The 10,575-nt window shown below is 46.1% G+C and overlaps 1 protein-coding gene across 2 annotated transcripts in view; it reads right to left on the reverse strand.

Moving 5' to 3' along the window:
- Positions 1 to 1,255: 1,255 nt before the first annotated feature.
- Positions 1,256 to 10,575, reverse strand: part of YPEL2 (yippee like 2) — a 29,999-nt gene continuing 20,679 nt past the window's right edge. For both annotated transcript variants that reach the window (XM_026861377.1, XM_026861378.1), the window contains exons 4-6: positions 6,381 to 6,424; positions 5,464 to 5,572; positions 1,256 to 4,006 (exon numbers count right to left, since the gene is read on the reverse strand). In XM_026861377.1, the coding sequence (XP_026717178.1) occupies positions 3,917 to 4,006; positions 5,464 to 5,572; positions 6,381 to 6,424 (243 nt within the window). In that variant the 3' untranslated portion in view covers positions 1,256 to 3,916. The remainder of the gene's footprint in view (positions 4,007 to 5,463; positions 5,573 to 6,380; positions 6,425 to 10,575) is intronic.

A 10,575-nucleotide genomic window follows, 5' to 3' on the forward strand; every position in this document is an offset into this window, starting at 1 on the left:
CCAGCTTCTGTTGGGACTCACCACGGGAGCGGGAGCTGAGCCGGGGCTCCGGCACCGAGGGGACGGTGGCTCCAGCACAGAACCCCCGACACCAGAGCGCTCCCCCCGCGGGCCTGGAGCCCCCTCCTGTCCCCCCCCCAGCAGGACCTGCCCCGAGCACGGGCTGCTGACCCTAACCTGGCCCCCACCCGCACCGGAGCGCAATTCTGCTGGGGGGAAGCGGGAGTGACTCCCCTCTCCTGCCACATCCAGAGGAGAAATGGATCGACTTAAGAGGACAACGTATATTATGATTTTTGTTTCCCTTTAAACATATTTTCCAACAAATACAGAAGGAAACAGTATCATTTATAAACAACAAGAAAGTGCTCTCAGGGAGGGGCTCTGAGAAAACAGCACCAAATATATTATTTTTTTAAAAAAATTAAATATTATTTACAAAAGTATATTTCACAAGATAATGTGTTGTGGGTTTTTTTTTTTGTTGTTTTTTTTTTTTTCTGCTTTGTATATATTATCATCTGAATATTTATTACAGGGATCAGGATTTCACACCAGATTACCCACCAGAGCAAAACAATTTAAAACTTACTCAAGTCTGAGCTTTGGGGTAGACGGGGGTGATGTAAACTCAAGGGTGCGTGCAGCTTGCCGGAGACGAGGCTGCCACATTTAAAAAAAAAAAAACCAAACAACAACAAAAAAAAACCCCAAAAAACTCACTGCTGTTGGTGTTTTCTCAAGGATGTCACCCACGGAAAGCCTCCAGGCACTGCCTGCCCACTGCTTCCACGGGCCACATCTCCAGCTCAGAAACAAGGGCCCCACCTTGCTCACCCCAAGCGGTAACAAACTGGCTACAGTCAACTCGCCCGGCCAGAGGGATGCAGATAACGAGGTTCTTTGGTTATGCTCTGAATATATCACTCCACACGTCATCCATTTAGCCTGCGGTGGTTGCGGTAGCCACCAGCACGCAGATCTGAGCATCCTGTCTGGTCACCAGCTCCCACTACTGTCACGTCTCTTGGTACAGCGAGTCACAGATGAGTTAGCAGCAGACTAAGTACTTCATATTTAATGGACACACAGCAGAGAACAAACACCAACGAGCTTCACAAGCACATTTTTCCTCATCTCCCTGTACAGTGTATTAAAGTCACTCTATAGATACTTTTCTGGGTGTTGGGGACACTCACAGGCACACGTTGGTTTTTTTTTTTTTCCTATCAGGGCTTGAGGCCAGATTTTCAGCAAGTGTAAATCTGTGGATGCTGATGGGACAAAACCAATTAAAACCAGATTAAGATCTGGCCGTATTCAAGCTTAGACTGGTTGCCATTAAAAGCGTAACCCCTGCGAACAGTTAAAAACAGCCCGATCTGATGGCTCATCGTCCTTTCTTGTCCCAAATATATGGATTAAAAACCATTTACATCTGGTAGCTCTCTGTAGTAGCTGTTGTTATTTCTCAGAGCAGCCTTCAGACAGGTTTACTTTTTATATTGCTTTTTTATAGGCAATCACTCTAAAAACCAACATAATAAAACCATGAGCCCCTGTGCGCTCTCTTTCTCAAGCTCGTATTAATGATTTGGGGTTATCCCTTACTTCTCCCAGCTCCAACCAGACCCTTTTAAAGGCTACGTATCTGGGGAGACTGGAGGGCTCTTCAAAGAACACAAATTACTTCCCACTAGTCAAACCCCAATAAATCGTCATGGATCACCAACCCAAGGACAGGAAAATGAGACCCAGGTCAGTGCCAAAGTCAACAAGGTAGTGGGTACTGCAGTATTTTTTGATTTCTACTAGTTTTTTTATCACTGAAGGGAATGTGGGTGATGGAAGCAGAGACAATCAGAAATGAAAGCTGAAGCAACTGTTACACAGCCACAGCAGAACGAGGGAAGGCAGAGGCCACCTCCTAATGGGTCAGGCACAAACCCAGCCAACTCCATCCACTGCAGGAGCCATGGCCAACCTCCATCTCACTTCCCTCTCCAAGGTTGTAGAGAATAGTGGTTCAAGAGAAAAAACAGCCTTTTGCTTGGAGGGGCCACCAGGTTTGGGTTTCTGCACGAGGACCCACCACAGAAGTTCCACCCTGATCCATAAATAATGTCCCTGCTCACATCCCCTTCGTTTAACAGCAAATTACCTTCTCCCCACCAGCCCTGTCCTGACCCCCACCACTAACCACGAGCCTCCTGGGGGTGGGGGCGAGCGACAACAGATTACAGCTCCAAAGCTTCCGTTTCATAAGGAGTTACAAACCCCTGCACAATACTCTTTCCTTCTGGATTAAGAAAGATTTCCCCCAGTGGATTAACCTACTTGAAAGAATTCCACAAACAAAAAAGAAAATTCACTCAGAGAGATAAAACTAATTCAGTTAAATAGTCTTGAGTTATGCACCAGATACTGGCTGGACTGCTGCAGAGCAAACTTCACATTGTCATTTATGTCTAACTCAGCTCCCCTTCCATACGCAATGCCCCTTCCCCACCAACCACCTCGGGAAGGTCCACGCTAATTAAAATGAAAAATTAAAATGGGAAGGACTTGTCCCTTGCAGTTATGATGCCCACATCTACCCCTCCTCTTTAAACTTCAAGGCATAGACAATTTCAGGGGTAGGGGGAAGATGTTTAGTTTCTTTTCTCTTTCCCATCCTCCCTGTGCCTGCAACAGGCTTCTGGGAGTGGGAAAAGGGGGGGGAAGGTTTTGGGGAGGATACCTCATGGCTTGAAATATCCACCTGTGCAATACTGCCACAACTCCTCTGCTCCCTCCTCTCCCCACTCTCACACCATTTCTCTGCCAGGCTCCAAGAGCAGAGCTGACGGCTGGGGCCTGGGATTTAATAAAAAGATTCTGTAACAGCATTTTCCTACTCGCACTTGTGAAGGAAGGATTGGTAAAAGGCCCCCAAGGATGCTCAGTGGAGGCCAGGAAATCAAGGGGTACCCTGCGTTACTAAGTCTGTCCCCATCCTCCTCTACGTAATTTCCTCTTCCTTGCCTAGCACGTGCTTTTTTGTCCCCCCCGTCATGTCTTCTAAGATGTAGCTCCAGCCCCCTTGTGCTGTAAGTGGTCTTCTCCTCCTCTCTGAAGGGCTCGGGTCAGGATTTGGTTTCTCCAGCTGTGAGGATGCTCCCCCCAGCTGTGCTCTGTTGGGATGTTTGGCCTCCCTACCCTGAAACAGCAAGAAAAAGGAGAGGCAGGGAATCTCTCCAGCCTTCAGGTCCTCCACCCCCCCCACACAACGAGTTCATCAATGGCAAACAAAACACAGATTTGCAATTAGCTTGAGGGGGGAACTGGTTATGACTTGTGCTCAGCCGGCTTAGACTGAAGCTCCACCGATGGAGCAGCGGTTTTACAATTCAGAGAGAACGCAGCCGTGAGGTATTTTTCTGTCCATTTAGACAAGTAGATAGTTTCAAGCCTTGGTTAACCAGGACTTAAAGGAGAAGTACAGTTTCAACTTCTGATGACTTCCCTTCGGGCCCACTCCCCACCCCCTATCACCTTCTCCTGCCCAAAACTTGGGTCTTCCTCCCGCACCGAGACTTTCTGATAAAATGCCACCACAGAGCCAACTTCAGTTTGTACTTAAACATTTGTCAACATGGAATGGCTGTCGGGCATTCGGTGCATTCTCTTAGCCAACGCCAGAACAGAGAGAGAAGCAGCCAGGGTCAACTCACAAACAGATACAAAGCAAAGAGACAGAGAGACAGAAATTTAGAGGCCAGTCACCAATAAAGATGGAGAAGGGTGTGAAGATGCTCCCAAATTGCAGAGCCTCTAAATGCATGGAACCAAGCGTTCAGTCACTCTCTCACTCTTGGATATAATGTTCGGTTGGATGGCATTCTCTTACACGCTGGTAGGGCTGGGCTCTTTCCATTCAATCCCAGCCATTATCCTTGATCATGTGAGCTAGTTCAATGATGTATTTGCCTTCTTTATACTTCTGGCTGCTTTCAAAAGCGTGTTCCTTAAAAAAAAAAAAAAAAAAAAAAAAAGGAGAAAGAATGAGATGAAGATGATATTCGATGGTAAAGTCACAGTTCCAGATCAGATCTGGGAATGATGGTGCACGGTTTAGCCTTGTCTACAGAGTAAAACAGTCAAACTGCAGGTCCTCCTGTTGGCTTTCAGAAAAATTACGTTGGAAGAATCTTAAATCCTGTTTCTAGCTGTCTTTACAGGCTGGAAAAAAAACAATCAGCATCATGTCAATGTGCAGTTTTCCCTAGGTCAGCGGCAACTCTTCCTTGATCTATGCTCTAGGAATCATCGGTGATAAACACACCCCCCCCCCTCTCTAGGGTGATCTGAGAATTAATTACTGTTTGCTAAGAGCGCAGGGGTCCTCTGACGAAACATGCTGCGAAAGCACTACCACAGGGAATGAGGCAGATTGTGGTAAACTCTGTGAAAATGGAGCCAACGGACACCAAGGGATGAGAAGGACCCACTCTACACGGACGTGTGCTTGCAGCTCCAGAGACACGCAGTGCTTCAGCGCTGCAGGATGGAAGAAGCCAAGAAATCCACGGGATCCCTAACCAGGAGGGGCTCCTGTTACTGAGACCTGCATCCCCAAAAGCCATTCGGCTCTTGCTCGGCTGTGCTGTTTGCACGCACGTAAAACGTCTGAAAAAATCCAAGCAATTGCTGGAGAGGCCTTGGGCTTACTGCTGTTGTTTATGAAATTTTGTGTTTTGCTTTACAATAAACTCGATTTATGTACTTAGTGTCCTTCCCCATTTGTGAGATCCACGCTGTGTTTCTGCACGAATTTCTACTGCATCAATTTTTGATGCTTTACTTTTTATAGCCTTTCAACTGATTTATTAAAGAATATTTCTGTCCAGAGGCCACAGATACATGTTTTGTTTAGACACTGGTCAAAATGTTTTGGCAAACAAGTACGCTGTGTGCCTCCTGAAGGCAGAAATTAGGATGTAGCATAAGCCTTTATTTGAAGGTAATTGAATTTATGAAGAGCAAGAGACAGCAAACAGATAAACCCATGTTCAGTAGCATTTCCAGTGGGAAGGACACGGGATTAACAATATATGGATCATTCTATTATTCAGATACTGTCTGGGGAAAAAAGACAATGTGAACCACCAAGACTGGCTGAAGTTATCCTCATTTATGTTAAGTATCACTAAGGGACACCCACCAAAACCAGGCTGGCAGTGTATATTCTTAGTAAAATATACATTAGCCACAAAGAGCTCCTGCTCTGAGTGCATGCAACAAGCACAAGACAGGAGGGAAAATGGAAACGCAGGGAAGAAAAAAAGACGTGGCTACAGGCCAGAACCCACATTTTCCCAAGTTAATGGTTTTTCCACAAGACCACGTTACCATACATACACCTTCAGAGAGGGCTGGAGCAAAGATGTCCCCCCAGGAAAAACAAATGATACTGATACTCACATATTTCCAACCCAGTGTGGTTTTGCAGTTTTCACAGTAAATATCTGCAACCGCATGTAATCCTGTTAATAACACCCGCTCCTCTGCAGGGCCACAACCCACATTAACTCTGGGGAAAAAAGGAGAGATGCTCCCTATTAGTGTGTCTTTCCAAGATGCTACAATGAAGCTGACAGCAATTTTATTGCAGTATTTGAAAACATAAGCAGGAGGTTCAAGGATACTGAGTACCACAGCTGTGCCCCACCCTCCCTAAAAAAAAAAAAAAAAAAAAAAAAATTAAAAAAATCTCTTGCAGTTCCAGAACAGAATGAAAAGGTAAAATAGAATTTTTATGCAACTAAAAATTCTATAAAGCTTTGAACGGAAGATTAATAACATTCTAGTAAACTGCACCAATTATGCATTTGAGAAAGATTTTAATTTTCAAATTGATAAAATGGTACTTTTACTTTCCCAAATAGAAAATTGAAAAATGTAACTGAAATCAGCAGTTCTTCTCAAAGACATGCCAGCAGTGATCTCACCAAAACTACTTGCAGTTATGGGGAAAATTATACTTAATTTTTATGCTAGCTCTAAAAAGTAAGTTTGTATTTAGAGATCATTTATGAAACTCTGATGCTTCGGTCCAACTACATTCTCTGGGAGGAGAATGACTCATCTGTTAGCTCTTATTTCTCAATCTGATGACGAAAAAACCACCTTGTCCTAGCTGCTTATCTGAGACCTCAACACTAAATCAAATATGAATCAGTGCTATTTCCTGCCTCTTTCTGCAACCATTTTCAGAAAGCTCCCAAGTCTTAGGCTGAGGTTTTCTAAAGGAAGACTAGCCTTTTGTTTTCTTCTTCATGAGGTTCTTCTTCCATCTATCCTAAGAGATGCAGAGGTGACACGTATGAAGTTATACTCACACTGAATTGAAGAGGTATGCTCGTCCTTGGCTCCCTTGAAAGGACTGAAAGGCAAGAAAACAAAAGTCAGTTGGCTTGTGGATAGAAATAAGGCTAAACCAGGACCTGCCCTCAACAGCTGCATTAATGGTCGTTATAGCAACCACCAGGCAGGGCCGGAGGAACACGCATCCTTACAGTCTTGGAGATGGAAGGAGCACAAAGCGCGGTGTCTGGGGGAGGTGAGTGCTGACGAACAGAGGGACAGCTGCCTCCAGCCCCAATGCCTGCCCACTGCACAAGGAGTACTGGCAGCCCACTGGGAACTTCACCCCATACCACCAGCACTTCCAGCGCCGTACGAGCCCAATGTACTTTCCAAGAGTTGTTTTCTCTCTTACACCCCAACAATGCCTATTTTCACCCTTGGTCTGTTTACAAATCTCACACTACTTGCCTCCACCTTACCTAATGGAGTCTTGCTGCCAAATATTGATTTGAATTCTAAAACCAAGGTGCTGGCAGAGGCTTCCCATTGCCCTGCCACAGTTCTGAAACACCACTGCTGCACTTGATGGCATGTGAATTCCCCTTAGGAACACTGCACAGATGGACACTGAACCAAACTCGGAGATTGGGACCTATTGGTGCGAGCTGCTGTGTGCACAAATACAACCTCTACTCTACTGATTTTACAAAAGACCTTAACCTTGCTGAGGTGTCTACAAGCCTTCATATTCCCACTGATGCTAGGGAGATCTTCAGGCCTGGATCTAAACACAGGATGAGATCCAACTGGATAGAGATGAACGTGGTCAGGAGACAATCACACAGCACCAGATAATCACCACTCACGGCACATCCTCTCTGCCCCACATTTCCTCAGGATCTTAAACATCACTGTGGAAAGGCAGTGTTTTGAAGACAGTGGGGCAATGCCAGCCCAGCAGGACACTCCAGGTAGCCAGGACACTGCCAAGAGCCAGTGGGCTCCATTTGTGTCAGGTCTGTAACATTACCCTGTGCCGGTGCCTCGCTTACAAGAGCTGGTTCACACACAGCAAGTGCTACCTGCATTTTTAACAAGTACACACTGAATTAAACATTGGGTGCCCACGAGCAAGAGCACAGTTGCTCTGTACACAAGTTACCTTACGAGATACCTCAGTGAATGTAGGCACTGAAGGGCACGGAGCTGGGAAAGTGAAAGAACAGCTTTCCTGGGCCATTTAATCCTTTACCTTTCCCCTTAACAGGAACCTTGGAATATTTAATGGTTTTCTTAAAACCCCAGCTGCTACAGATGAGTGAGGATTTCAGACTAAACACCCTTAAATAGGGGGAGATGGAGTTCTGAGAGAAAAGAGAAACCTTCAAGGTTTTACCTGCCTGGACCACTAACACTGGTCATCTATTTAGTTAAGAGCAACTCGACCCTGGGGCAGCACAAACGTGCTCTCCCCACGCCACATAAAGCAACCTCTGGGGGGGTCCCTGCCCTTCCCAGGTTGTCCCCTCCCATCAGTCCAGCCCTTGGGCTGCACCCTGACACCTGCCCAACCGCTGCCTCATGGAGAAGTTGAGCCAAAGCCACGCCTGAGAACCGGCAAGCCCACGGATGGATCTGGACTCCACTGCTTACATCCACATACATCTGCATTAATCTCCTGCCTCCTCCGCACTGGGAAGGCTGCTGCGTGTTTCCAGTTAACTCCCAGAGCTGGGGTACCAACCCATTAGCTCCAGAGAATATTTCTTGGGGTCACGACAAGCAGCTCTAGGCCAGACTGTTAAGATGTTCTCTCCATCACGAGTCCTGTTCATGTAAGAGGCAGAGATGGAAAATTCACTCACCAGCAGAGGAGAACAAAACACATTAAAGGTGTGATTTAAAACTGCCCTGACAAGAGAACAATCACAGCCTGTCACGGTGTTTAGCCTGGTGCCCTTCCTGGTGTCAAGGTACTCTCCAGAAGTGGTGAAGGCCTACTGGAAGATCCCCAATTGCAAGACGTATGCCAAAAGCTCCTCACCACAGAGCAGAGGCACCGATGTGGGCAAACACAATGCCCCGGGACACACAGGTGGGGAGCCAGAGCCAGCAGTGAAAGCTGCCTGTGAGGTCTGGATGGCAGCAAGGGCTCTACCGGCTATAAAGTCACTGCCTGGCAAAAAAAATAAAAATAAAGACTCAGTCCTGGAGGAATAACTGTTCTTCAGAGGAATCTGAAGACCAAGTATAAGTTGCCACCCAGGGCACAGAAGAGCCACTCTGGATTCAGAGAGGATGCCTGAAGCACTTGGATATCTCTTTCACTCAGACAAAAGCAGTGCCCTGAGGAATGCCTCTTTTCTTGGGAAGGAATTAAATAGGGCACATGGCTCAAGCATGTTTGTGTAATTGCATTTATTAGAGAAGCTTCTTTTAATCCTTCTGCAGCACTCAAGTTCTTTATTACTGTTATCGTCAGCTGGCTGATACCCCACATGCCAACGAGGTCTAGCCTGACTCCTGTGAAACACACGCTGCATTGTCTCAGCGTCCTGGGTGGCAAAGTAGGAACCCACACAAAGCTGATGTCCCCAGGCCAGAAAGAAGAGTCCCAGCCAGAGCCAGGCGACGCTCTACCTTGCTACAGCAAAAAGTGGGGGCACTGGCTCTCCACGCTGCCCAAGAGGGATACCAGCCTGGAAGGACGGACTGTGGATGGGGTACAGGGATGAAACAGAAGGTCCCACAGCAACATCTGTGCCATGAAAGCAAAATGAAAGCAGATGAAGCTTGCTAACCATCCAGTCCTTCCCAGTAAATAATTTTCCATAAACACCAAAGTGACTAAGTTTGCCAATAACAACAACCATGGGAGCAAAGTTTTTATTGGTACAGAAATAGGATTTTCCATTACTGCTGTACAAAGGCCTGCCTTTAATAAACAACAAAACCAAACCCATCAGCTTTGTGTCAGGGGCTCACTGGACACTGTTCCAGCCCACTCCCAGGGGACAGTAGCATCCTTTCAGAGGTATCCTTCCTTCCAGCTCAAGCCAGTGCTGTAGGGTATATCTAAGGGTGGTCACTGCAAAAAACCCACATTAATTCTCTCTTGCCTAAGCAGAATTTTTCAACATACCACTGCTCAGCTTTCAGTGCTGCTGCCTGTCTTAATATTCACCCTCCAGCTAACTAAGGACTTGGCAAATCATATAAAAAGAAGTGAAAGAAGTCTGGCAACCACCTCGAGTTCACCAGTGCATTTGCTCTCCGCAAGACTAAGCTGACAGTATCTTTATAAAGGTAGCACAGGCAGGTTTTATCTGGGTGTTATAACCTCAGCGTTTTCTGGAGATGTTCCGTTTTTTCTGGCACTCCAGAAAAATTGAACACGCTCTAATGGGCACTATGAAATCAGAAGACACAGATATATTTAAACACAAACAGATGTTCTTTTCTTTGGTTTTGCTTTGGGTTGGGTTTTTTTTTAAGAAACAAAGAGATTTCCACAACAAGCTCGGTTTTCACTGAACAGTGACCGTCAGCAGTAAGACCTCCTTTCTGTGGTATGCATTTATCTACGTAGATTTTCTTGATAACACGCTCAAAGGTGTATCTCACACGCAGGCTTATAAATCCAGACTTATTCTCTAAAACAACAGCTCCTGGCATCACTTTCCAGCTGAAAGAAATGGAAAGGATTTTTTTGTTGTTGTTGTTTCCCACTGAAAGCCCAAGCACATATTTCTCTCTGCGCTGCTAACACTCAGTGTCTGGATGGAAATGCATCTGTATATGCCAGCAACAAAACTCTCCCTCCCCATCCTGCCCGAGCCCTCTAAAAAACAATACAAGGTTTTGAGATGTGCAATGCACAACAGCTTATTCCTCCTGACTACTCACGTTCAAAAACCTTCCCCGCTCCTGGGTGCTCCACTAAACACAGAAGCATCTAAAAGCTGCAGGGCCTAAGGAGTGCTGATTTCAGTACCCAGGTGGGAAACCACAAGCCCGGAGTCAGCTATTTGGCTGCAGATCCTCGCCTGCCAAGCTGTCTTTCGTTACGGCAGAAGCTCCATGTTAAGATGCCTTTGGCAGCTGCTCTGGTTTAAGAAGTTCCTATCATCCAATTTACAGACGCTCATTATGGCCCCCTCAGCTGTGCTGATTCCAAATTAGATCTGTGAAATCATTATTTTTAAAAACAAATACTTTGGGGGGGGG

The sequence above is a fragment of the Athene cunicularia genome (genome assembly GCF_003259725.1).
Source record: "Athene cunicularia isolate RWA chromosome 19 unlocalized genomic scaffold, athCun1 chr19_part1, whole genome shotgun sequence".
Lineage (NCBI taxonomy): Eukaryota > Metazoa > Chordata > Aves > Strigiformes > Strigidae > Athene > Athene cunicularia.